At 49.0% G+C, this 27,858-nt stretch overlaps 1 protein-coding gene and 1 long non-coding RNA gene across 4 annotated transcripts in view; one reads left to right on the top strand and one right to left on the bottom strand.

The window, feature by feature from the left end:
- The window catches only part of KIF3C (kinesin family member 3C), a 63,758-nt gene extending 55,600 nt beyond the window's left edge, over positions 1 to 8,158 (top strand). The window contains exons 8-9 of one of the 3 annotated variants that reach the window (XR_012645159.1): positions 330 to 1,526; positions 1,868 to 4,617. Coding sequence is in view for 2 of the 3 variants with exons in the window: in XM_074991525.1 (XP_074847626.1) it covers positions 330 to 423 (94 nt within the window). In the remaining variant the exon portion in view is untranslated. Of the gene's footprint in view, positions 1 to 329; positions 4,618 to 7,733 lie in introns of those variants that run through there. The other 2 variants (XM_074991527.1, XM_074991525.1) reach the window with 2 other exon arrangements.
- LOC142011668 (uncharacterized) lies at positions 4,061 to 27,772 on the bottom strand. The gene is made up of 4 exons (XR_012645160.1): positions 27,085 to 27,772; positions 25,408 to 25,498; positions 7,071 to 7,213; positions 4,061 to 4,193 (listed from the first exon to the last, which is right to left on the bottom strand). It is a non-coding gene; the product is annotated as an uncharacterized LOC142011668 (long non-coding RNA).
- Between the last annotated feature and the right edge of the window lie 86 nt (positions 27,773 to 27,858).

Raw genomic sequence — 27,858 nt, forward strand, 5'->3', positions numbered from 1 at the left:
CCCATCCCACAGTCTGCACTGCTAAAATGCAGCTTCCTCTGGCCTGGAGCGCAGCAGCTAGGTAACGGCATGGAACTCAGCCTGCCTCCCATTTGGGTACAAAGGGCAGAGCTGACCCAGCTGGGATCTGACCCTGTGACTCAAGGGCTGTTGGCTCCTCATAGGGCAGTGGTTAGTCCATCCCCTCTAACTCCATATGCCCCTTTATAGCGCTACTTGGAGCAAAGCAGCTGGTGCTCCTTGTTAGTGGGTGTGGATGGGAGGCTGGGAGGAGGGAGAGAGGTGGACGCTGAGGCCAGAGAGCAGTTTTCCTCTTATCCCACTCTCAGGTGCCAGACGCCCCGGTCGCTGCCGCCCTCAACAACTCACGTTTCCCTGGCATCCGCCGCCCAGCGCCCACCTGCGATGCCAGCGCAGGAGTGATGGTTGCCCTGGAGCTCTTGCCTTCCCTTCCATCTTCGCACAGCCAGGACTGCGCCACCCATCGCTGGCTGCTTCCGACAGCGCTCGGCCCAGGCAGGGGATTCCCCGTCAGCAGCCTCCCTGCCCTGGGCCATCTCGTCTTTGTCTTCAGCTACTTCTTGTGTGTGTGTGTTTGTGTGAGACTCTCGGTGGCCAGGGACACAGGCGCTGCCCTCCTGTTCCCTCCCCCTCAGAATCAGTCACTTTATTTATTTATCCTATTTATTTGGGCAGTGGGTTCGCAATGCAGAGTTAGGTGGCGCGGTCAAGTTGAGTCACAGCCGAGGCTCGTGGGCACCCTGCAGATTTCACCCTTCTCCTCTGCCTTGCTTAAAGCTGCTGTGCAATGCCAGAGCACCTCCCGGGGAGCCAGCTGCAATCACAAAAGCTGCATTTTTGTTAGGTCAGTAACATGCTGCCCATTGCAAGCAGAAAACGGGTGGGAAGCTAAGCCCTGGCTCTCAGATGGCTTTCCTGTGAGATGGGAACAGCTGGCACTGTCCACACACTCAGCAGACGGGATGGTTGTTTGCTTTCTCACAGGCTTGTGACCATTTCACAAGCATCTGGGGATTTTCTCACAGCCAGGCCTTGTGTATGCCGGCCACAGACAAAGGGACACCTTCCGTGCCGTCTCAGCAGCAGCAGCCGTGACCTCTTGTTGAGTTCTAGGCTCAGCTGTCTCCCTGTGATGTGCAAAGGGGGAGCTGATGTCCACTGATCCCAGGACTTTGCTTGACAAAGGCACCTGTGGGTGATGGCTGGACCCACCTCACCATGTCATCTGACATCCTGCTTTGTTTCCACTTGGACCTTACCTTGGTGGAGCAGCCAGCGGGAACTTCCATCCCATTCTCCCAAAGACATGCACAGAGACTGGAGAGGAACATTACCCACTCAGAAAAAGGCCTCACAGATCAAAGCAGCAATGGAAGGATCAACCAGTGAAGGGCAGAAGATAACTGAACCCACATGTCCTGGCACTGGTACCTGGACTGCGTGTTACACTACTAGGGAACATCCTTGGTCCGCTGCAGGGTTATGGAGGAGGCAAGGGCAAACAGGTAAAAGGAGGGACAAGAGGAGCTTTTGTCCAGTCCTGTTGAGGAGGATTAAAACAGGAATCCAGCAGCAGCCCAGGCTACTGCTGTTAGGACTCAGGCCAGCGTTCCTGCATGTGTCAACATTCAACCCTTTGGTTGAGGGCAGGTGCATTGTCACCTAAGACCTTCTGCTAGGGGGTGGGAGGGCACAGAGAAAGGTGTGGGCTCTTGGGCAGGCACAGATGTGTAGCACTGGGGGAGAGGGAGAAGCAGCAATCAAAGACCTTTGCCCAATCCCAGTCAGTGAGATGGGATTTAGCTGGTTCACTCAAGACCTGGGTTATAAAATTGCCTTTCCACAGTTCCTGGTCGGAGGCCAGCCCCCAGCTGGATCAGAAGAAGGAGCTGTGCCCTGGAATCCAGCTGATGGGGCTTACACAAGGATGGATACAAGGGCTCGCCCCATTGCGGGTATTGTCCTTAGACCAAGGGAGACCTCATTAGAGTTTTGCCACCATCCACTAGTGAGCCCTCTGCGTGTCTGCCTGCTCCCTCTCTCCGTCACTGCTGTTGGCCTCTCCCAGCTGCCCCAGAACTCTGCTTCCAGTCGCACAGCTCTTCAACCCCCGTGCCTTTGAGTGGGAGGAAATGAAGCAGTGGCAAAGTGTGGGGCCTCCCTCTGCTGTCAGGGCGGTGACACCAGCAGCATCTTACTGAATTGCGTGAGTCCTCACTGCTGGACTCGGCAGGAGCAGACCCTGCAGCGTGGGGATCAGCTAATTCATCTCCCTGGAGCGAGGGCTTAGGCTGCGCAGCTTAGAGAAGAGCAAACCTCTGTGCAGTCAGCTTTCCATCCAGTGCCCAGCTCACGGATGGGAAAGCCTGGCCTGGGGAGTCCACGCAGCACAACCGCCCTCTCATTCCATAGCATGCCTGGGAAGCCACAGGTTACAATCCTGTTTTCTGTTAGAGAGTAGCAGCCCGACCGTGGCTGGTTGGGTCCTGCCATCTCCTCTGGCCAGAGGGGCCGGTTTAAAGGTGAAGCCAGCTGCTGCTTTCTCCAGGATGTGTTCAAGCTCCCACTCATCCAGCACGGCGTTTTCACTCTTGAGACATTTCCAGTGCACTCTCCATTGGGTGGTGTGTAGGTCCCCGTCCTTCTGCATTACCTGGGTCAGGCATGCTTGTGCATCCTTGCTACCAGTTCTTCTCTCTGGCACCCTCTCCTTTCTCCAGGGCCTCCAGGAGTGGGGGTGGCACTGGCTGGGCCTTGCATTGCTTCAGATGATGTAGATGTGTGAAGCTGGTAGGAGGAGCAGCAGCTCTCTGGCTGAGGCTGGAGATGACCTCTGCTTCTCCAAAGCATCGAAGCAACCCCCCAAAAGCCCATGAAGGGGAGGAGAAGGGCCCATGAGATATCACAGGTGGAAGACCCTCCAGGTGCCATGGCCATGGGACCAGGAACCGTGCTGCCACAGAACAATGCCAGTCACATCAGTGAGAGGAGCAAGGGAGACGGGAATGCCTTCCCACTTTCTTTGTGACCACACAGTTTTCCCTTCTCCAGTACCAGAGCCATGGAGGAGCAGCGTTACTCTGGCAGGCGCAGCATCCCTGCACTGGCACAATGGAGCACCGGGCTGCAGGAGGAAGGAGACAGACTGAAAATGGGGGAGGGGGGGTCCTCCATGAACCCCATTCAGATACACTGCTGGCTCCCCAGTGCTCCCAGCTGCCCTGGGGCTGGGGCAGCAGAGTTGTGTGTGGGGGGAGGAGCTGATCAGGCTGGAACAGAACTAGTGGAGGCTAAAACCAGCGTGCTGCTGCCAGACTCGCTGGGGCTGTTTTGTTCCCTCGCTCCAGTTGGTGCCAATGTCGGCAGCTGATTGATTCTCCTCATTCCCACTTCCTCCCCCTGCAGTTGGCCCATAATGTTGGAAGGAAGCCTGGGTGTCTGCGGTGCTCTGAGCCCTGACTTCTGCTTCTTTATCTCACCCAGCTGCAGGGCCCCTGCCTCGGAGGCTCCGCACCAATCGCCCTGCTCACCACACTAGTGGAGAGGGCTAATGCTCAGGTGAGCAGCACACCAGGGAAAGCAGCTTGTCCTCAGCACCATCCACAGGGACAGACAGGCACCAGCCCTCCTCCAGGGATGTGGGTGGGTCCAAAGCAACTCCCCACACATCTACATCCAGGGCAGGAATGGGCCATTCCCATGTCCAAGAACATACGCCTCTCCCCCTCTTTACTCCAGAGGAACTCGAACTAGGTGAGGCATCTGCAGAACGGCTTGTCTGACTTCTTATTTGTACATTTCCTTTTGGGCACAGATGCAGGTGCCTGTTTGACAGAAGGGTTCTGTGTGGCCCTGGGTATAGCCAGAGAGAGTGGCTGGATTTTCATTCACCACCTCCAGGGAGTGCACTGGGAATCCTCTGAGCTCGACACACAAAGGCACTTGTAGCCTTGCTGTCACCCTTTAGCAGCTCTCCAGCCATTTCTAGCACTCCAGGTTTTGAGTGGTACGTACCCAGTTTTAGACATGCTAGTGCTTCGGACTGCCCACCTCCTCTTCAGCACATAGACACCCCTGCTCTCTTTTCACATGGTGTTCAGGGAAGGTAAGTGAGACCATCTCCCACAACATCTCGTGCAGTTCCTGTTTGCCCTCCAGTGGTTTGTCCTGTGCTGTGATGAAGCACAAGACCCAGGCAAGATTAGTCATAATGTGCAAACTTTCCAGCTGACGCTGCTGCTCTTATTAAGAACCCTCCCCTGGGGTTGGAAATTTGACATGGACACTTTGGGTCCAGTCACCCCACTTGCCCAGCTTTGAATGTTGACTTTCCAAGGTTCAGCATCCTAAGAAAACTCCACAAATAGCAACCCCTATTGATGATGTGCAGAGAGCTGGGTGGGGGGGAGCGGCGTGCATGTGCAGGGGCCAGGGCCGAGCTGCGCTCAAAACCTAAGTGCTGCTTTGACGCATCTGTTGTGTGTGGACAGCTGAAAAATCTCGCGCACTCTCAAGCTGCTGCTGCCAGTAACCTCACAATCTTAGCACAAAACCCAAATAAGGCTGTAAATAAATACTGATTATTTAAGATGAGAACCACAATGCTAGCAGTGGTGTCTGTCCTCTGCCTCGGTACGATGGGCTGACTCACCCCCACAGCCTCACTGCATTGCTGCAAGAACCTCAGATGTATATTTCTATCGTTCTTTGTATGTCGGTATGTATGTAGGTGTGTGCAGGCGTGTGTGTGTGTGTGTTGCCCAGGGGCCAATTTACCATTCACGTGAGCAATGACCGGGGGGCAAATTCCAGAGGGGTTAGCAGGTTGCTATTTTTTTTTTCAATTAATCAGCCAATGGACTGACAAGGTGAGGGCCTTGATTAGGACCAAATTTTTGTGCCTGTTGTCATGGTGGTTTTATTTAGAAAGCAAAAGTTTACTGTCTGGTAGCCCATCCTTGTCGCGCTATACATATGAATATACAGGCCATATTATAAATATCTATATATATTATACATATTATCTGGTCATTGTCCTCACCTCCCCCGGCTGCGGATGGACACTTCTTCACTACTCTGTAAGGTAGCTTTGACGTGGTGGTGGGAATGAACAGAAAGTGCCACGGTAACAAGGACAACAATAAAGGACTGAGCATCACTGCAAAGAAAGCTGCTGCCCCCTTCGTTTGTGTTTTTTTTTGTCAAGGGGGACCCACTCACAGGTGCCCTGATGTAACAGTTCCATGCAGCATACCTACTAGACAGCGCAGGGTGATATTAAATCCACTGAACCAATGGTCAGAGCTAGGGCACTGAGATTCGGATGCCTGGCTCTGCCATTCAATTGTTCTGTGAACCCAGGCAACCATAACAGCTAACAACTTCCATGCTACAGCCTTTTTACTGTGGTTTCTTAGTAGCACTGCTGGGTGATTAACAGCTGTGGCCTCTTCTCCCCAGGGTTTGGACAGAGAATGTGAGGTGTGACAAAGATGGGCTGAGAAAAGGAGGGCTGATGTGTGAAGAAGGGAACAGCAGTGTTGTGAGAAGGACATAGTCCAAGAGTGAAAGCAAAAAGCGGGAGGAATCGCTTATTTAGAACGAGAGGATGGATGTCTGAGGAAAGCCAGAGAGGAGAGATTTGGACAAACTAGTGAGACAGGTGGACTTGATTAGGAGGGAACTGCAGGACTGGTTGAGAGCTTGTCTAGGAGGCAAGTTTACCTGCTAGAGAGGTAAGCGAGTTAGTCTGTATCTTCAAAAACAACAAGTCCTGTGGCACCTTATAGACTAACAGATATTTTGAAGCATAAGCTTTTGTGGGCAAAGACCTGCATACATCCTGACTGAACAGACCTTGTCAGCTCTGGCCCTCCCCTTTAGTGAGACTCCCTCTTTAAATCCTCCTCTGAACCCCACCCCCCCCCGCACGACTCATGCATCTGACGAAGCAAGTCTTTGCCCATGAAAACTTATGCTCCAAAATATGTTAGTCTGTAAGGTGCCACAGGTCTGTGACTTACAGTCCCCCCCACACCTTAGCATGAGTGCTCTTAGACTGGAAGCTCTTTGGGAGTGGAACCATCTTGTCACTCTCTGTGCAAACAGGCCTCATCCATCAGGACAAGATGGTCTGCAATCCAAGTAAAACTAGAAGCTCTACAGCTCCCTCCAAGGCTGCAAGCTGCCTGACTGAGGAGTTCCCAGCAGTGAGGAGGATAAAGAAAGAGGGATAAGGCTTAAATGAAAACACAAGGTCTGGTTTTGCCAGTTTTTAGCTTAACTGAGTGATGAGACACCCTAAGGAGATTGTTGGGGCAACACAAAGGGCTGAAAATCTGTGTGACAGGTGAGAGGGTAGGGCAGGAGAAACGGATTGATGGTTTATCAGCACAACATGGCAATCGCAAGGCTTAATTAACAAGGGCTTTTAAGGGCTGGGCTCGGTGCTGAGGGGGTATCCTGGGAAAGGTGTCACGACAAGCAAAGAATTACTTCATGTCAAACAGAGTTGCTGAGTGACTTCAGCAGAGCCGCCTTTGCCAACGGGCATGTTCTATCCCACACAAGATGACAGTGATTTCAAAGAGGGAAAACCAGCTCAGTCACCAGCTACAAAGCTCACTCTTAGAGACACTTCTCAGGCTCATTTGACTTTCCTGATGCCTCTGCCCATGCAGGAAGAGCAGCTGCCATCTTAGATTAATGGAGGTGCCATATTTGCTCCATGTTTGTTTCTGCCCCTCCCACCCAATACACAGCAGACGGAACCAGGACACTGTCACCTTGAGAGGCTGCATGTGCTATGTAGGCAGTAATTGGCTGTTCCTGAATTCCCACACACCATAATGAGGGTTTATTCTCACAAGTGACCTAGATAAATTGGAGGATTGAGCCCAACCATCCATCCAGCTTTCTATGCATCTTGTAGCCCAGGGATCCAATCTATATTTCTTAAACTTACGGGCTAGAATGTTGTGGGAGACCATATCAAAAGCTTTGCTGAGGTCAAGATATATCACATCCACTGACTTTCCCACGCCTGTTACCTTGTTATAGAAGCTAAACAGACTGGTCAGGCAGGACTTGCCCCTGGTGAATCCATGTTGGCTACTTTTGATCACTTTCGCCTCTTCCAAGTGCTCCAAAATGGATTCCTTGATAGCAGCCTTAAGCTTCCTGAAAGGGGGCTCTGGAGAGGATGGAGAGAGACTGTTCTCAATGGTGACAGATAGCAGAACAAAGAGCAATGGTCTGAAGTTACAGAGGGAGAGGTGTAGGCTGGATTTTAGGAAAAACTGTTTCACCAGAAGGGTGGTGAAGCACTGGAATGCATTACCTAGAGAGGTGGTGGAATCTCCATCCCTAGAGGTTTTTAAGTCATGGCTTGACATGGTCCTGGCTGGGATGATTTAGTTGGGGGTTGATTCTGCTTTAGGCAAGGGGCTGGACTAGATGGTCTCCTAAGGTCCCTTCCAGCCCTAGGATTCTATGATGCAATATACAAAGCAGCTCAGGACTTGCATGTTTTCTGGGTGTGGGTTGCTCTTTTAAAATACAAAGCTAATGTTATTTCCATGATGACGTGGTTCAATGAATTTAACAGTACTTGACATTGCCCTTCAAATTCACAGCATCTTCCCTTCTCTGGAACTGTCACCCTTTATGGTGAAGGCTGATAGCATTAAGTGCAGATATTATCTTTCTTGCAGGGGACCACAGGACCAGAAGGGACTTCACAGCAACGCCATCACATAATGCCACTTGTGAATATATCACACACCAGCTTTGAACCAGAAGTTTAGTAGTTCCCAAACTTTTCAGCATCATGCCCCCCTTTTGATTTTTGAGAAACCCTCACACCCCCCAGCTATTCTTTTTCCATCATCCAACCCCCCTTCTAACAAAAAATTGAATTCGTAATTTAAAATAAACACAAAAACTTGACATAAAAATGGTATTTAAAATTACAAATAAGCACAAATAGCTTTTCTTTGTCCCAAAATGTAATAAAAATGTAATTTAACATCAGAAACAGCAGAAAAAAATTAATGTGAAGGATGATGCTGCATTTTCTTCACAAGTTGGGAAATCCTAGGTTTGAAAGATGAAAGTGCGCAACGCAAATGGTTTTTGACATTCAGTCAATTTCTTTGTTTCATTTTTCACAGAAGTACATTGACAAAAATGGAAGAATAATAGGTAGCGCTTCTCCAAATTTTAAGTACATTGGGAAATATTTTATCCAAAATTCCTCCAAGCTTGAGTTTTTTAAATTATCTTTGCACTTGAATTATATTTTATTTCAAGTGCTTGGTCTGGCAATGAATCGGCATCAACGTTGAATGGATTTCGTACTAATTTGTGAATGGGGTTACAGGAAAAGTTGTCTGGAAAATAGTGGATAGCAGACTCAATGGAGCCATATCCCCCCACCCTGCCCCGAGCCACTCGCCAACTACCGGAGCCTTAGTGCCTCTCCACCCACAGGGCTTCCTTACCTCCTGACAGACCTTAACCCTGCTGGGCCGACACCAGCCCAGCCAAAGGCTGCAAAGGCCGATTCCAGCCCCATGCTGGACATGGCCCTCGCCCCAGCCCCATGGGCACCAGCTCCGCCCCAAATGGGCTGCTGGCATGGCCACATCTGCAGGCACAGCCCAGGCCCAACAGAGACCAGCTGCAGTCCTTGCCAAGGTGCCAGACACTGTGCAGGCCCCGTCCCAACCCAGAGGCCAACTATGGACCAGCCAGGCTAACGGCAACAGCCCCCACCTTGTAAGCGTCTGGTGCAGCCTCCAGCCGGCCAGCTGCCTGGATCCCCGTGCCAGCCACCAGAGCTGCCTGTGCCAGCCACCCACCCATCCAAGCCCTGCGCTGCCAGAGCTGCCTGCTCACCCACCAGCCACCAGGGCCAGCTGTCTGCTCTCCCACCAGCTGCCCGAGCAGCCCATCCAAGCTGCGGGTCAACTGCCTGAGCCTCGTAAGCCCCCTGCCCAAGCCCTACCCCTCCCCACCCGCAAACCCAGGCACTACCAGTCCCATGCTCTTACCCCATCCCCCTCCCTTTCCCCTGAGCCAGGCCCCCTAGCCCCTCATCTAACCCCATCCTCCTCCTCCCTCCCCCCCAGCCCACATGCCTTTGCAGGAGGCAGCTGGCTCCATGTGGGTCTTCGCTGGCTGCCTGCTTTTTATAGCAGCTGTGCCAGGCCACCCATGTAAAATGGCAGGGGCTGAAAGCTGGAAGCAAAGGCCAACTCTTTGAGTGGCAGGGATGATGGCAGGGGGGGGGAGTTGGGTCACCTCACCCCCTCTGGAATTTCTGCATGCCCCCCAGTTTTGGAAACCATGCAATAGTTGGACTGTGTGCCCCACTAATTATAAAGGGAAGTTGGCCCAGACCCAACCTCCTCTGATGCTTAGAAACCTGTGTTTGGTGTCTGACAAAGTTTCTTCATGGCCAGGTCACACCCAGTTATTCCTGTGTCAGCCAACACTCTTCTGTAGCTTAACAAGTTCTGCTCCTTCCCTGGGGGTTCCTGCCTGATGTATTTACAGTGAACAATCCTATCCCAAGCCAAGTAAGATATGCCCTCTGTTCATCTGCTCAGGCCGAGAAGCTCTTCTCTGCACCTGGTCCAGCTCGTATTCTTCGTGCTTGAATATGAACAGAATGCTATGTGGTTTTCCAGAGCAGTCTGCTGTGCCTTGCACAATGGCATTAATGCTTCCCTAGCTCTACCGGGAATGTCTTCATTGATGCACACGTTTGCCTTTTTGAAGGCAGCATCACATGAGCGAGACACAGTCATCCTGGGACAAGCCCAGCTCTCTCTCACTTCCGTTTGTCCTTTCCAGCTCATGAGGTTCCAGCTTACAGCTGAAATTCCCGTTGTTAATGCCTAAGTGCACACCCTTGGAATGGGTACTGTTCAGTTTCATCCTATGTCTATTACTTCCATCCTCAACATCTTCCAGAGTAATGCCCTGAGCCTGCTCCTAATTGAGGAAGCTGTCCAACTGTGTGCCATCAGCACATTTAATTACCACATTTAATTATATCCTGTATCACAGTCTCCTTAGAATGGCTTCTAAATTAGAGGGTATAGATTTAGAGGAATTCCATTAGACCCCCATTGCTTGCTTCCTTGTTAATTTCAAAAGGACTTTTCCACAAGGAATCAAAAGACTGTGGCCAAGATATTCAAACATAGGTGCTAAAGTTAGGCATAAATTTACAATTTGGCACATAAATAACGAGGGGTCCTGTGGCACCCTATAGACTAACAAATGTATGAGCATAAGCTTTTTTGGGCAAAGACCCACTTCGTCAGATGCAGGCCAGGACCTGCATCTGACGAAGTGGGTCTTTGCCCACGAAAGTTTATGCTCATACATTTCTGTTAGTCTATAAGGTGCCACAGGACCCCTCATTGCTTTTGCAGATCCAGACTAACACAGCTACCCTTCTGATACTTGGCACATAAATAAGTGACCTGATTTTTCAGAGGTGCTGCTTCCATGCAACTCCTATTAACTTCAAAGTTCCTGCAAAGTGACCATTACCCCAGGTGAACCAGCCAAACCTATCAGCAGACAGAGCTGTAGTAAACAATACCTGATGATGTGGTTGAGCCCAGGTCTACACTAGACCTGAAAGTCAATTGTAGATACACAATTCCAGCTATGGACATTGCATAACTGGAATTGACTTATCTACAACTGACTTACATGGCCCTCCTCACTGAGTGTCCACCTTTGTGCTAGTCTGGCATTCCACTTGCCCCTGCCAGCTGCCCCACTGGCTGCCTGCCAGTCGCTCCTGCCAGCTGCCTGTCCCCTGTTCTCTGCCAGACATTTGCCCACTGTCTTGTGGGTTTAGCTGTAGGCAAAACCCTGTGATTCCAGCTGTGGCTTCAGCTCTCAGTGATTTCAGTGCATAGTGGCATTCAGATCTGGGCCTAGCCACAGCATCTCAATACCCACCAAGGAGGATTCTCACAAAATAAGTATAGACCCAGGGTTAGATCTATCTTTGAACAGTGGGGGGGGGGGGGGGGCAGAAGAGAGAACTAGCCAAACCAGTCTTACAACCATATGACCAAAAGGCTCCCAGCCAACTGGTTCAGCCACTATCCCTCCCCCTGTTACACCATAACGCTTGGATTGAGGGAGCCCTGTGCAACCTATAGCTTATACAGCAGTGATGACTGCCATGTACTCCCACAACAACCACCAGCATTGGTGAGACTCCACAATTCTTATACTGGGTGATAGCATAAATTGTGACTTTACAACAACATGTTGTTTACAACAGACAAAACCTCATGGCTTCACCTGCTACCCATCAGGCTTTGTTTACAAGGCATTACATATGCACACCTTTGCATTTTCATGCAAATGCTCTCTAAAAGACACATTCCCCAAATCATTCAACAGTATTGAGCTCCTGCTGGCACATTCCTTACAAGTGAAATAGCTGAAGTAATAGGATGACAGTGTATAGTATGCAAACCCTACACCAGGCAATGCACGGCCAATGAATCATTGTAGGATCAGCCAGTCCCACCCCGACGAACTATCAGAGATGCCAGCATTGGAGGGAGGAACTTAAAAAGGGCAAACACACAGTCCAGCTGGTAACAGACCAGAGAGCAGCAAACTGCCAGTCATAGAATCGTAGGGTTGGAAGAGACCTCTGGAGGTTATTGAGTCCAACCCCCTGCTGAAATCAGGAACAATCCCTACTAAATCTTACCATCAACATCCTTGTCAAGCCAGTACTTAAAGCCCTCTATGGATGGAGATTCCACCACCTCACTAGGTAATGCATTCCAGTGCTTCACCACTCCCCTAGTTAAACTGATTTTCCTAAATATCCAACCTACACCTCCCCAACTGCTCCTTGTTCTGTCATCTCTCACCACTGAGCACAGCCTAACTCCATCCTCTCTGGAAGTTCCCTTCAGGTAGTAGGAGGCTGTTCTCAAATCACCCCTCAATCTTCTCTTTTGCAGACTAGATAAGCCTAAATCCCTCAGCCTCTCCTTATAAGTCATGTGCTCCAGCCCCCTAATCATTTTTGTTCCCCTCCACTGGACTCTCTAGTGTGTCCACATCCTTTCTGTAATGGGGGAGAGCAGAACTGGATGCATTAGCCCAGATGCTGCCTCACCAGTGCTGAATAAAGGAGAATATTCACCTCCCTAGATCTGCTGGCAATGCTCCTACTAAGGCACTCCAGCATGCCATTAGCCTTTTTAGCTAAAAGGGCAAACTGTTGGCTCATATCCAACTTCTCATCCGCTGCAATGCCCAGGTGCTTTTCTGCAGAACTGTTGCTTAGTCAGTTGGTCCTCAGGGACTTCGAAGTTGCCCAGGCACGTTGAAGTACCGGCAGGTTAGCTACAGCTACACACAAACTGGCACTTCAAAGTTAAACACTTCGGAGTTGCCGCGGGAAAGAATTAGCTTAATGAAGCGCTGCATATGCAGCACAGCACTTCATTAATAATCTCCCAATAACTTACTTACCATGCTCCCTTCGAAGGAGGGAACTAGTGTAGACAAGCCCTATGTGTCTCTGTTTTCTCGGTGTGCTGCATGTTCAGTGAGGAGTGGTTGTAACCTTGCTTAGTATTGGAACCTGGATATTGGGTATCCCACAAGCTGGTGAGCAGGAGGCCCACCCAGCATGGGAACCAGTCAGTTCTGACCACTGGGAGGACAAAAGGTTGAGGAGAGAGGATCTGGGTGGCCTGACCAGCCAGTTTCAGCAGGTGGGGGAACAAAGATTAAAAGAGGCTCAGATGGTCTGTTTAGTTGGGAGTGAAGACAAAGGAGGGGCTGTTGAGGTACATGATATAAGATAATTGGGTAGAAGGAGGGGGCTGCTGGACTGGGAACAAAGAGCAGACTGAGCCCCCCAGGAGTGGGACATATGCAGATGGACTGTGCTGGAACTGGCAGGTTCAAAGGCCTTGAAAACTCCTTGTGCTCTGTTCAGACATTCAATAAACCTCCTGTGTTATGCTGGCTGAGAATCACTGCAGGCTAGACATTGGGGTTGCATAGCTCCATCTGGGTGGGAAGGCCCCCCAGGCCCAGAGCGAGTGGACTCACTGAGAGGGGTGCCTGGTGAGAAACAGCTATGCTGGATGCTCACAAAGTGCAGTTCTGGGAATCAGTGAAGCCCAGGGCTTAAGCCTGGATACATAATGGGCCCCTGGGAATGGCTGGCGCACTGAGGGGCATTCCTTCCAGGGACCATACAGGGCCAAGAAATCACAGGGCCCGTGAGTCCATGACAGGGAAAGAAAACAGCTTTAACCCACCTGCAGGACAGTTCATTGATGTTAATTTCTTTCTGTGGTGATTGACAAGCCCCAGCCAGAGGGCTGAGCCACTCAGAGCTCACCTGACGTGGTGGAACAGCCAGACGCCAAAGAGCAAAGGCCTGGGTGAGTGCAACGTCCTCACCTGGGGCTTCGGAGAGTCTGAGGAAGGAACCCAGTGACAATGTGGGGGAGAATTAGCACCTGATCTTTTCACCTCTGGAGAAAAGGAATGGCTGGCGACCTGGATTGCTGAACACCCTGGGCCTAAACGCTTGGGCTGCTAAGACAGCAGCAACCTGGATCTGAAAAGTCTCCCAAAGTGCATGAGCAAGACTCTGCAGCAGCATCTTGGGCAGCTTCTACACTATCACTCTCCCGTTGGCGGTGCCACAGTAATGAGGCAGTTCCCACAGAACTAGACTGGAGTAAGGGAATGTCGAAGGGAGGCACTTATTTCGAAGTTGCCCCGTCGTCACTGTCAGCCTGCAATTCGAAGTCCGCACTTTGAAATTTGCGTGGCTGCCATTATGCTATTGAGGCACTGAATATGCACTTTAGGGCCTCCTTAGCCTGCTTCAAATTGCCTCATTACTATGGTACCTCCGACAGGAGAGTGATAGTGTAGAAGCAGCCTGGTGCAGAAGGTAGCAGAAGTAGCTACTCTGGAACTTTGGGAAAAGAACAGGAAAACCAGCAATGGCTGATCCAACAGGCAATATAGCCGCAGAGACTTCCTGGGATTTCACCTCCAGGCTGTAGGCAGAGCCCCAGAAATGGTGGTTCAACACTGAACTTGTGAAATCAGGCCCCTCAGACAACCCTCAAGATTTCCTTTTGATATTCGAGCCAAGTGGTGAGGGTAGCTCCATGGCCACCTAAGCAGCAGGCATCTTAATTGACTGGGCCTGTCCTCCAGTGGCTGGATGTAACAGCAACGCAAAAGTACATACACCCAGCAGAAGGCAGCTGTTCTGGGTTACCTTAATCCCCCAGAGAGCGAGAGAGGGACTTCTGAGTAGAGTTGTGACACTGAACAGGTTCCTCCCAGGGACCACATGGAGTGAGAGTGCTCTGATCCTGTGAGTCCATGCCAGCGAATGCTGCTGGATCTCCTCAGTCGAGACTGGGGACGAATCCCACATCCTGATCTGTGCCATCTTCACTTCAGTGTGAGACAGCCCTAACCAGAGCCGGAGGGCATCCGGCAGCTCCTGACACAGAGCTAAATGAAGACGCTTTGTGTCATGGGCTCACTGCCTTCGCCACCCCCTGAGTGCAATAGCTGTACTTGTTGTCCTTGACAGCCTTTTCAAACACGGGCCCAGTCTCCCACTCACAGACAGCCCTTCTATGTTACACATCCAATCGCCATCTGTTCCAAGAAGGCCTTACTCTAGGAGTTCTCAACTTCATTGCACCGCACCCCCATTCTGGCATAATGAATTATTATGCATGCCTTGTACAAAACAAACCCTAACACAGAGAGGTGTGCGGGAGTTTCAGGGTACCATTCTGTCTAAGTTATTTTGAGTTACGGTTACAGTGTAACCATAATCTTGGAGAGCGTGAATCTATGGGTTCAGGCTGTATTATTAGGGACCCAATAAACACCCAAAGAAAGGCCTTTGAGTAAATAAGCTGGTTTTCAGACAGCCTCTTCTTTTCTGCTCCAGTAAAGAGACAAGACTTCTGGCCCACAGAAGGCTCCAATCTTTACAGAAGGGATGGAAAGACGCGGTCTGCTCAGACCCCAGAAGACCGCACGCTTGCTCTGAGATAAGTTATAATTAACTTGAAACTACATCCCCATGCATTGGAAGCTATTGGAGGACTGCTTCTGTCAGAGCCTGTGGTAGGGCTGGGGTGATCTCTGCTAAGACTAGCATGTGTTCAGGTTCTGTTGTTTTTAATATGTCTGTAGTGCTTTTATAATTATAATTGTGGGAAGTCACCCTGTTAACTGAAAGCAAGCCCACCTCTTGCAGCAGCCTTTCTCTGCTGGGAGTACCACAGAAAAGGCTGGGCAGGAACTTTTCAGCCTGGCAATACCCTTGTAAGAGGGGAGGGAGAAGAGGGTCTCCACCCCGGAGAGGTGACAGCTAGAGGAGCTGGAAGCCTGTGGGATTCCTCTTTTTGAATCACTGAGGGAAACAGATGTATTTGCTTTGAACTGTGACAGCACCTAGTGTTTGTCCCTTAGTGAATATTTCAAAACCTTTCCTAGAAAATGTCTTCCAGCTTCTACCCCCCTCCTGTGGTCAGATACTATCTCACTGGGCTGTTTACTGATGTTTTGCAATTAGCCGAATCAGGAAACCAGTAGATTGAATCTTTGGCGCACTGATGGGTGACAGCTAGGCTGGAAATTAAAAAGCCTTGAGCTTGCTACTTGAAGTTTTGACCTGAATGTTGCTGCTTAAAACAGAAGGTAGCTCTCAACTTGAACACCACGATGGCTCACACTCTTAATATGAAAGTGATGACACATCAGGTTATCATCGCGCTTTAGAGAACTGATCAAATGTAATTTATTTCCAAAACTTTAGACGTTTATCTCTGGAAATTGTATATTACTATAATAATTGTTATTCAATTGTTTTGCTTGACTTTCAGCATTCTAAATTCCAAGCTCCCTCCTCCCCCATCTTAAATTCACTGTCCCTTTTTAATAACATCCTCCTGGCGTTACCAGTGATTTCAACACACAAGGACTCAATATGCTAGTCCTATGATGTTTTTTTCTGTCTGTCAGAGCCCTAAGTTTCTCTAGGGACCTGAGAATGTAACCACCACCATACTGGGTCAGACCAAAGGTCTATCTAGCCCAGTGTCCTGTCTTTCAACAGCGGTTGAATCTGAGTACATCAGAGGGAAGGAACAGAATGGCTACGTCTACACGTACAGCCAACATCGAAATAGCTTATTTCGATGTTGCGACATCGAAATAGGCTATTTCGATGAATAACGTCTACACGTCCTCCAGGGCCGGCAACGTCGATGTTCAACTTCGACGTTGCTCAGCCCAACATCGAAATAGGCGCAGCGAGGGAACGTCTACACGTCAAAGTAGCACACATCGAAATAGGGATGCCAGGCACAGCTGCAGACAGGGTCACAGGGCGGACTCAACAGCCAGCCGCTCCCTTAAAGGGCCCCTCCCAGACACAGTTGCACTAAACAACACAAGATCCACAGAGCTGAGAACTGGTTGCAGACCCTGCGCCTGCAGCATAGATCCCCAGCAGCCGCAGAAGCAGCCAGAAGCCCTGGGTTAAGGGCTGCTGCCCACGGTGACCATAGAGCCCCACAGGGGCTGGAGAGAGAGCATCTCTCAACCCCCCAGCTGATGGCCGCCATGGAGGACCCAGCAATTTCGACATTGCGGGACGCGGATCGTCTACACGGTCCCTACTTCGACGTTGAACGTCGAAGTAGGGCGCTATTCCTATCTCCTCATGAGGTTAGCGACTTCGACGTCTCACCGCCTAACGTCGAAGTTAGTGCCGCTACTTCGAAGTAGCGTGCACGTGTAGACGCAGCTAAAAGGTGATAATCAAGCAATCCATTCTCTGTCCCCCAGTCCCAACTTCTGACAAACAGAAGCCGGGGCACCAGTCCTGCCCAGCCTGGCTAATAGGCACTGGTGGACTTATCCTCCAAGAACTTATCTACTTCTTTTTTGAACTCTGTTATAGGATTGGCATTCACAATGTCCTCTATTAATTTCATTCGGTGACCCTGTAGCAGTGTAGTCAAGAGGGGAATCCTAGGCCTCATCTGAGAGTTGCTGGCCATTCCATGGTGTCACTCTGAACAGGCGGCCACACCTTTTGCTACACCAACTCTATAAACAACTCAGAAATGGGGAATTAGCAATCTCTGGTTCAACAGTCTTGGGGACTGGTACCACCAAGTGGGAGAAGGGGGTTGTTCAGAGGCACTAATAGCTATTGAGGGTGTCACGTGGCTGGACTTTTATATTGGGTCTGGAAACCATTTTATATGCCCAGTGTGGCTATTGGCCCCAAATACTGTGCTGGGGTGCCAGTGAAGTGTCAAATGAAAGCTGATGATGCACTGAATCTATGTTTGCTGCTTGTGTGTCTGTATCATGTATGTATGTAAAGTTATAGATTTCTGCCTTGTGGGTTATCCTGGGAAGGAACAAGGCGAAGGGAGTAAACCCTGACAGAAAATCCGGAGGGGAGTCCAAAGGTGGTTCTGTGCCAACTTCTGGCATTGACCCGGCAACCCCTGCAGCTGAGCTGGTACCAGACGTAGAGGTTATCCTCTCCTTTGGACTATATCAGTAAAGCCGAGAGGGGGACACTGGCGTCTGGGCAGCCCAGGGTCCCAAAAAGAAAAAATTGCCCAGGCTTGCGCCTGGAGAGGTACTCCAGCATCGCTTAACAGCGTTGAACCAACACGGGAGGTAACAGATACCAGTTATAAGCTCTCTCTCAATTGGCAAAGAGAACGAGTGCCGGGGTTGCCTTTGACGGTGGGAGAGATCATCGCATCTCACTGGACAGTTACCGCCTGCCTCAAGCTGGGCGGCCCCCAGCCAGAAGGGTACTGTCCCGCCACAGTTCACCTGCCTCACTGGGTGCGTGAGGCTTAAGGTTCCCAAACCTGACAAGTGACTGAAATTTGAGCACCAGGCAAACCAATAAGAAAATCAACAAGAAAAGGAAACCATCAAAGTTTTAAGCTTGCTTGCTGGAATGTGTGGACTATGCTGACCGGTTTGACTGAAGATCTTCAGGACAACAGTGACACCCGAAAGATCGCTGTCATCAATGAGGAACTGAAGAGGCTCCAAGTTGACATTGCTGCTCTGCAAGAGACACGACTCGCAGATTCGGGATCTCTAAAGGAAAAGGACTACACCTTCTTCTGGCAGGGTAAAGCCCAAGATGAACCCAGGGAGCATGGTGTTGATTTGCCATCAGAAACACCCTTCTACAAATGGTGGAATTAGTCATGGGCGGATCAGAAAGACTCCTTCAGGTCACACTTCAAACTTGCACCGGTCATGTTCACAAGATCAGCGCTTACGCTCCAACCCTGTACGCCACACCAGAAGTAAAAGACAAGTTCTATGACGTGCTTAGTGCTGCCATAGCGCAAATACCTGCTTGCGAACAACTGTACATTTTGGGTGACTTCAGTGCAAGAGGTGGAGCTGATTGTGACTCATGGCTTTCCTGCATAGGCCACTTCGGTGTGGGAAAAATGAATGAAAACGGACAGCGTCTTCTCAGACTTTGCATGTATCACAATCTGTGCATCACAAACATATTTTTCCAAACCAAGCCACAGCACAGAGTGTCATGGAGACGCCCACGCTCGAAACACTGGCATCAACTAGACGTGGTCATCACTAGACGTGATAAACTCAGAAATGTCCTTCTGACACACAGCTATCATAGTGCCAACTGCGGTACAGATCACTCGCTAGTTTGCTCCAAACTCAAAGTGAGACCCAAGAAGCTGTACCACTCTAAACCAACTGAAAGGCCCCGCATTGATGCCAGAAAGATAGCAAACTCAGAGAGAGCCAAAAAGTTCAGAGTGACCCTCGAGGAGAATCTGCACAGCAGCCCTGGGGGTGCTGATGTGACATCCAGATGGCAGCATCTGAGGGATACAGTTTACAACATGGCCTTGTCAGTGTTTGGAAGAACAGCTAGATACACAAATGACTGGTTCGACGCGAATTCTGATGAGATGATTCCAGCCATCAAAAAGAAGCGCACTGCACTCCTGGAGTACAAACGCTCACCGAGCCAGAGTACCCCGCAAGCACTCAGAGCAGCCAGAAACACAGTACAGTAGACAGCCAGGCACTGTGCCAACAACTACTGGCTCGAGCTATGCAGCAGCATCCAGACCAGTGCTGACTCTGGTAATCTCAGGGGAATGTACGAGGGTATGAAGAAGGCATTAGGACCCATCCAGAACAAGATGGCACCTCTGAAATCCAAATCTGGTGAAGTCATCACTGACAAAGCCAAACAGATGGAGCGCTGGGTCGAGCACTACTCCGAGCTGTACTCACGTAAGAACACTGTGGTTGATACAGCCCTCGATGCCTTCAAGCTCCTACCAGTAACGGACAAACTGGATCAGGAACCAACTGTGGACGAACTGAAGAAAGCCATCGACAGCACTTCAGTAGGAAAGGCCCCAGGCCACGATGGTATACCACCAGAGGTAATCAAGTGTGCCATGGACATCCTCCTGGAACCCCTACATGAGCTACTGTGCCTGTGCTGGAGAGAGGGAGAGGTTCCACAGGATATGTGCAACACTAACATTGTAACCTTGTATAAGAACAAAAGAGACAGAAGCGACTGCAACAATTACCATGGAATCTCCCTCCTAAGCATCGCTGGTAAACTGTTCACTCGCATCATCCTCGTCAGACTCCAGAAGATTGCTGAGAGGGTGTATCCCGAATCACAGTGCAGATTCTGCGCAGAGAGATCTACCATTGACATGGTCTTCTCTCTGAGGCAGCTGCAGGAGAAATGCAGGGAGCAAAGGAAGCCACTCTATATTGCCTTCATTGACCTGACCAAAGCCTTCGACTTGGTCAGCAGGGTTGGACTGTTCAAACTGCTCCACAAGATAGGCTGTCCACCACGGTTACTCAAGATGGTCCAGTCTTTCCACGAAGACATGAGAGGAACCATCCAATATGATGGCACATTATCGGGTGTTTTCAGCATCAGGAGCAGTGTCAAACAAGGATGCGTGCTTGCTCCGACATTGTTCGGGATCTTCTTTGCACTCCTCCTGAAGCACGCCTTTGGATCTTCAAGAGAGGGCATCTTTTTGCACACAAAATCTGATGGGAAACTGTTTAATCTTGCAAGGCTGAAAGCTAAGTCTAAGGTGCGTGAAGTCCTCATCAGAGATATGCGGTTCGCAGATGACGCTGAAGTGTCACACACAGAAGACCAGCTTCAGAAACTGCTGGATCAGTTCTCCAAAGCATGCAAGGACTTCGGGCTTTCCATTAGTCTAAAGAAGACAAACATACTTGGTCAGGACGTTGCTGAACCTCCATCCATCAGCACTGACAACTATACATTAGAGGTCATCCACAAGTTCGTTTACCTCGGATCCACCATCACTGACACCCTGTCATTGGAGACTGAGCTAAATAGGAGGATCGTAAAAGCAGCCACAACTCTGTCCAGACTCAGCAAGAGAGCATGGAATAACATCAAGTTGTACACCCACACCAAAATGCAAGTCTACAGAGCCTGCATCCTCAGCACCCTCCTTTACGGCAGTGAGTCTTGGACCCTGTATGCCCGCCAGGAAAAGAGGCTGAACGTCTTCCACTTGCGCTGCCTCAGGCGCATCCTTGGAATATTGTGGAAGGACAGAGCAACCAACTCTGCTGTCCTTGAGCAAGCTGGAATCCCAGCCATGAACACCCTCCTCAGGCAGTGGCGGCTCCGCTGGCTTGGTCACGTCCACAGGATGAATGATGGAAGGATCCCAAAAGACATCCTGCATGGTGAGCTAGCTTCTGGCAAAAGACCTCCCGGACACCCCCAGTTGTGCTACAAAGATGTTTGCAAGAGGGACCTCAGGGAGGTAGACATCGAGCCGGACAGCTGGGAGGAGCTGGCAGACAACTGCAGCAGATGGAGGCAGGAACTACACAAGGGCCTCCAGAAGGGTGAGATGTGGATCAGACAGCTAGCAGAGGAGAAGCGAGCCCACAGAAAGCACAGTAAGAACCTGCCAAACACCCATTACACATGCAACAGATGCAGCAAGGACCGTCACTCTCATGTGGGCCTTCACAGTCACAGTTGACGCTGCAAAATGATGATCCCAAATGGAACTACAAAGGGCTCAATCCATAGTCTACGTAGACTGAAGGATGCCTACTCCTACTCCTAGATTTCTAGCTCTCCAGCTTTATGAGAAATGTTTCAGTGCCGAGGTTCACAGTGGGAGGCTGGTCTCCACCACAGCCAGGACAATAGACAGAGCAAAGGCCCAGATGGCCAACACCCCTTTTGTGATGGTGGGATTTCCCTACTGGGACTGCAACGAATGGAAACTCAGCACAGTGACCCACCAGGTCAGGCGGTAAGCCAAGGCCTATGGAGAAGAAAGGAATTTTTCCTGTGCATATGAAGAACTGTAAGATAGGCCCTGGCAAGGACTTTCTTTGTTCTTCAGTCCTCAAGAGTTAGGCTTGTCTGGACTAGGGGCGCATTCCTCAGAAGGATGATGTGGATTTAGCAGTGTCCATCTTGGATCTTTTGTCTTGTGGTCTCCAAACGCCAATGTCCCAGCATGTGGACCCCAGTAGGCCGGATCTACAAGGCTCCAATGACTGAATCTATGTAACCTGAAATAAACTTTCAGAGACTTTCAAGAATCAGCAAATATCACTGGCCTCCATCAGTAGTTGTAACTGATGCATGTAAAGTATTGTTTTAACAATTCTTCTCTCTAACCTTGTTCTTTCTTTTGTATTAATAAATATTTAGGTATTAGATCTAAAGAACTGGTGAGTGTGTTGCTTGGGTAAGATCCACATATATATTGACTGGGGTCTGGGGCTGGGCCCTTTGGGGTCTGGAAGAATCTGTGGTGTTTGGTGAAACAGGCTGAAGAGCCTCTGACCTGAAGTTGGGGGCTGCTGGTCTGTGCTGGTATAGTAGCCGAGAAGTCTATGGGTTTGCTTGTTTGGCTTCTGGCTGGCCAGTGGAGGTGGCAGAGGTGCTGTGGTTGCTGGTTGGGTTTGCCTTAGTGAGAAGGAAATCTCAGCCTGGTGCTGTAAGTGGCCCAGATTTTAAGCAATGGTACTCTAGAATGATTCTCTAGCTGTGCCCAGAAACACCATCTTATCACAGAGGGAAAGTACTGCCACCACAGTGGTGGGTTGCATGGGCCCACTCAACTCCACCACACCCCAGCCCAGGGCCTCAGCAACAGCAGAGATGTATGCTGCTGGGTCAGCAGGGATCCCAGCACAACACTACCTTCACCTGGGGAAACCCACAGTGGGACAACAGTGGGCTTCTTCATAAACTCCCCCTCACTCATACCTGTGCCCACTGGTCATCCTCAATGTCTTCAAGGTACTCCTTGGATTCGGGCACATATGGCAGTTTGAGATCCCAAGCATCTGTCCCCACCTGGTGGAGGTGCCTCATTGCAGATGGCTTCTGCAGGAGAACGGGGGCCTCCAGCCAGCCCTCTTCCTCCCAAGGGCTGGAGGCCATCTCCCAGGCAGAGCACTGCTGGGAGACATCTGCTCCCTCTGGTGGCTGATTCCCAGCCGAGCGGCAGGCCCACCTCTTATACTTCCTTTTCCTACATGGAGGCTCTGCCCCTCTGCTTTCGACATGGGTATCAGGGGCTTTTCCAGCTCTTACCAGCCAAGGCTTTTCTGCACTGTACACTATGTGGAAGACCACACCTCTTTACTACAGACCCCTAGATTTTGTTTTATGAGAACATATCCTTATTTATTTTCTCCACACTGCTCATGACTTTATAGACCTCTATGGCTGTGTCTACACTAGCCCCAAACTTCGAAATGGCCATACAAATGGCCATTTCGAAGTTTGCTAATGAAGCGCTGAAATACATATTGAAGGAGCAGATGGGAATAAGGGGACTTTGAAGTAGGCGGGGTCCTTTCAAAAAGGAGCCCCGTCGGGACGAGCTGCGCGGCGGCGAGGCGCATCAATTTCGAAGTGCCGCGGCCGCCCGCATGCTAATGAAGCGCTGAATATGTATTTCAGCGCTTCATTAGTAAACTTCGAAATGGCCATTTGCATGGCCATTTTGAAGTTTGGGGCTAGTGTAGACACAGCCTATCACATCTCCCTACAGTTTTTCCCTTTTCCAAGAGGAAAAGTCCCCATCATATTAATCTTTCCTCATACAGAAGCTATTCATACCCCTAATAATTTTTGTTGCCCTTTTCTGTACCTTTTCTAATTCCAATATAGCTTTTCTGAGATGGGGTGACCACAGCTGCAAGCAGTATTTAAGATGTGGGTGTACCATGGATTTGTGCCCTTATGATATTTTCTGTCATATCTATCCCATTCTTAATGATTCCTAACATTCTGTTTGACTGCTGCTACACATTGTGATGATGTTTTAAGAGCACTTATCCACAAAGACTCCAAGATTTCTTTCTTGAATGATAACAGGTAATCTAGACCCCATCATTTTATATTTTGTATGCACAATTGGGATTATATTTTCCAGTGTGAATCCAGCCACAATCTTTCTGTCTCTTTTCATCACTGATAATTAAGATTCTGCAGAAATAACTTAGCCAGCAATGCTGTTGATTACAGAATCATAGACATGTAGAGCTGGAAGGGTCCTTGAGAGGTCATCAAGAATAATTCATGAGACTGGGTAGCATCTGATTTAGTCTCTTGGATCTAGGCTGGCTGTACTTGCACGTGTCTGTAAGGTCAGCTCACGTGGTTCATGTCTACAGGGAGCTGAGAAGCTGTTAGCTGAGACAGGCTGTGTTACATAGATAGATAGCAGGTGTTAGATATACTTAGTCACTCTTCTAACTGTAACCACTCTTCAGCAGAAAATAAAGCTGAAAGTCCAGGTTTCGTTCCTTAGATTTATAGATTCTAAGGCCAGAAGGGAACATTGTGATTATATGACCTCAGCTCCTCCATCAAACAAGTTGATGAACTTACACAAAGTACTAGAAAATACTCAGTCTTCATTTAAAAATGTCAAGGGATGGAGAAACCACAATCGCTCGTGGTAAATTATTCCAATGGTTAATTGCTTCACTGTTATTTGGGGATTTACTTAAGGAAAAACAGACTTTAAGGTCAAGTGCTAACTTTGCTTTCTTCTTCAGGGGGTCACTTTGGTCAGGTGTAGGACACTTGAGAATCAGATACACTGTATGCACTGGCATTTTTGCCTGTAAAACTTTTGTTGTGCAGGGGTGTGAAAAAACACCCTGACTAACAAAAGTGCCAGTGCGGAACATGGTGTGTTGTCAAGAGTTGCTGTTTTGGTGACATGCACGCCGTCATTTGTTAGAAGTGGTTTAATTAAGCTGGCAGGAAAAGTTTCTTCCTCCAGCATAGAGCAGCTGTGCAGGAGACCTTACAGTTGCACAACTGCCAAGGTACAGCTGTGCTGCTATAAGGTCTGTGGTGTAGACAAAACCTTAGTTTCCTGCTTTCCTTCCTTTTTGGCCCAGCACAAACCAATGCTTGCTCCCCCACATTACCCTGGCCATTAAAACAAGGACATTTGCTATTGTGCAGTGTGAGAAGTTATGTCCTTCCCTCACTCTCATTTTGCTGATTTCCTGTCTACTTCAGAAAATGACAAACTAATAACCACTTTGTCTGTTCTCCAGTCACTCACTTAACATCAGCAGCAGCATTCCAGGGCAACAAGCTGTACGTACCACCCTGCTCATCTATGCCATTGTGCGTAGTTTGGTCACAGAGATCCCCTTGAGACCATCACTTGATATGGTGAAGTATCACTGAGACAATCTTCCTGCCTTCCTAGGAGCCCACTTTACTCCGTCTTGGCAAGATCGGCCCTCCAGCCTTCTCCAGCACTGACACTGAGATGGGATCATAGCTCTATATCGAGCAATTTAAACACTGAGATCAGCTCAGTTCTGGGAAGGCTCAGTGAAAGGGACTTACCTCAGCTCCCAGGGGGACAGTCCCAATGGGACCTGAACCCCAGATAAATAAGCCTTATTTCATATACAACTTTTTAGAGAGCAAGCTTATATTGTCCACCCTCTTTCTTACATAAAGACAGATGCATGACCGCTTTTCCCACTGCCCAAGTAACAATTATTTACATTAGGGTTATTACTAAATAAAAGTGATTTTCTTAAGTATAAAAAGTAGAATATAAGCAGTCTCAAGAAATAGCACAAAAAGTAAATTACTGTGCACAAAGCATATGGACAGCCTCACAACAAAATGGAACACCAGCCATGGGGAATGTTTCATAGACAGAATTACAAAAGCATTTGTACCTGGGACTAAATGAATTCTTTGCTTCAGTCTTCACAGCTGAGGATATTAGGGGGATTCCCAAACCTGAGCCACCCTTTGTAGGTGACAAATCTGAGGAATTGTCCAAGAACAAGGTGTCATTAGAGGCGGCTTTGGAACAAATTCACAAACTTAACAGTAACAAGTCACCAGGATCAGATGGCATTCACCCAAGAGTTCTGAAAGAACTCAAATGTGAAATTGCAGAACTGTAGACTGTGATTTGTAACCTATCCTTTATATCAGCTTCTGTACTCAATGCCTGAAAGATAACATAACACCAATATTTAGAAAGGGCTCCAGAGGGGATCCCAGCAGTTGCAGACCAGTAAGTCTAACATTAGTACTATGCAAACTAGCTGAAACCATAGTAAAGAATAAAATTGTCAGCCACATAGAAGAACATAATTTTTTGGCCAAAACTCAATACGGTATCTGAAAAGGGAAATTATGTCTTACTAATCTATTCGAGTTCTTTGAAGGGGTCAACAAACATGTGGACAAGGGGGATCCAGTAGATATAGCATACTTAGATTTCCAGAAAGCCTTTGACAAGGTCCCTCACCAAAGGCTCATACATAAATTAAATTGTCATGAGATAAGAGGAGAGGTCCTTTCATGGATTGAGAATTGGCTAAAAGACAGGAAACAAAGGGTAGGAATAAATAGTAAATTTTCAGAATGGAGAGAGGTAACTAGTGGCACAAGAGTCAGTCCTTAGACCAAATCCTATTCAATTTATTCATAAATGATCTGGAGAAAGGGGTAAACTGTGAGGTGGCAAAGTTTGCAGACAATACTAAACTGCTCAAGATAGTTAAGACCAAACAGACTGTGAAAAACTTCAAAAGGATCTCACAAAACTGACTAATTGGGCAACAAAATGGCAAATTAAATTTAATGTGAATAAATGTAAAGTAACGCACATTGAAAAAAAAAAAATAACCGCAACTATACATATAATATGACGGGCGCTAATTTAGCTACAGCTAATCAGGAAAGAGGTCTTGGAGTCATTGTGGATAGGTCTCCGAAAACATCCACACAGAGTGCAGCGGCAGTCAAAAAAGCAAACAGGATCTTAGGAATCATTAAAAAAGAGTTAGAGAATAAGACAGAGAATATCTTATTGCCCCTATATAAAACCATGCTATGCCCACATGTTGAATACTGTGTAAAGATGTGGTCACCTCATCTCAAAAAAGATATACTGGCATTAGAAAAGGTTCAGAAAAGGGCAACTAAAATGATTAGGGGTTGGGAACAGGTCCTCTACAAAGAGAAATTTAAGAGACAAGGACTTTTCAGCTTTGAAAAAAGGAGACTAAGGGTGGGGTATGACAGAGGTACATAAAATTATGAGAGGTATGGAGAAGGTGAAAAATGATTTACTTGTTCTCATAATATAAGAACTAAGGAACATCAAACAAAATTAATGGGTATCAGGTTTAAAATAAAAGTGACTTCTTCACACAGCACATATTCAAAATGTGGAACTCCTCGCCAGAGGAGGCTGTGAAGGCTCGGAATATAACAGAGCTAGATAAATTAATGGATGTTAGGTCTATTAATGGCGAGTAGCCAGGATGGGTAAGAAATTATGTTCTCAGCCTCTGTTTGTCAGAGGCTGGAGATGGATGGCAGGAGACAGATCTTACCTGTTCAGTTCACTCCGTGAGGCTACTATTCAGGGAGGCAGATGTTTTGTGTGACAGCCCTACAACAGAAAAGGACAAATGCTAGAATCAGACATTTATGTATTTGTTGAGAATGACAACTGCTAGTCATTGTGGCTACAAGGAGTGGCAGAAGAGACAGGGCGCTGCAGCTAGTCATCAGGAATGGTGTAAAGGAGTAATGTACCAGCTAACAATTGGGGAATATGCGGGACAATTGGGTGATGCGATGGGAATGAAGGAGCTTGAGGCAGGCGGTGGGAGACGGGAGCAGCAGCTGGAGAGAGGCAATGGGTGGCAGCGCTTAGGAACACTGGTAGCAGCAGTTTTGGTTAAGGGAAGGGGCACCAACTGTACATACGGGTGGCACTGGGAAGGGACCACTGGTAGCAACTGGGGAATGGAAACATGCAGTAAAAGGGACCGCTGAGCCGCAGGATGGCAGTCGGGGAAGGCAAAAAGGAAGCGTGCAGCAGCGGGTGTGAAAGGTGGGAAGGGGAGTATGGGACAGGCAGCCGTTGGGCGGGGAGCGTGCGGCAGTGGGAGAGGGGAGCAGGTGGTGGCTGGGTTGGGGCGGCGGAGCGGGCGGCAGCTGGGCACTTCGGGAAGGGGAAAGGATCGTGGCTGGGGGGGTTTGGGGAGGGGAGCGGGTGGCTGTTAGGGTGGTGCGGGTTGAGCGAGGGGTTGCTGGGGTGGTGGGGGGTAGCGGTCAGGGACTGGGTGGCTGTTGAGGAGGGAAGCGGGTTGAGGGAGGAG

Source organism: Carettochelys insculpta, chromosome 3 (assembly GCF_033958435.1).
Source record: "Carettochelys insculpta isolate YL-2023 chromosome 3, ASM3395843v1, whole genome shotgun sequence".
NCBI lineage: Eukaryota > Metazoa > Chordata > Testudines > Carettochelyidae > Carettochelys > Carettochelys insculpta.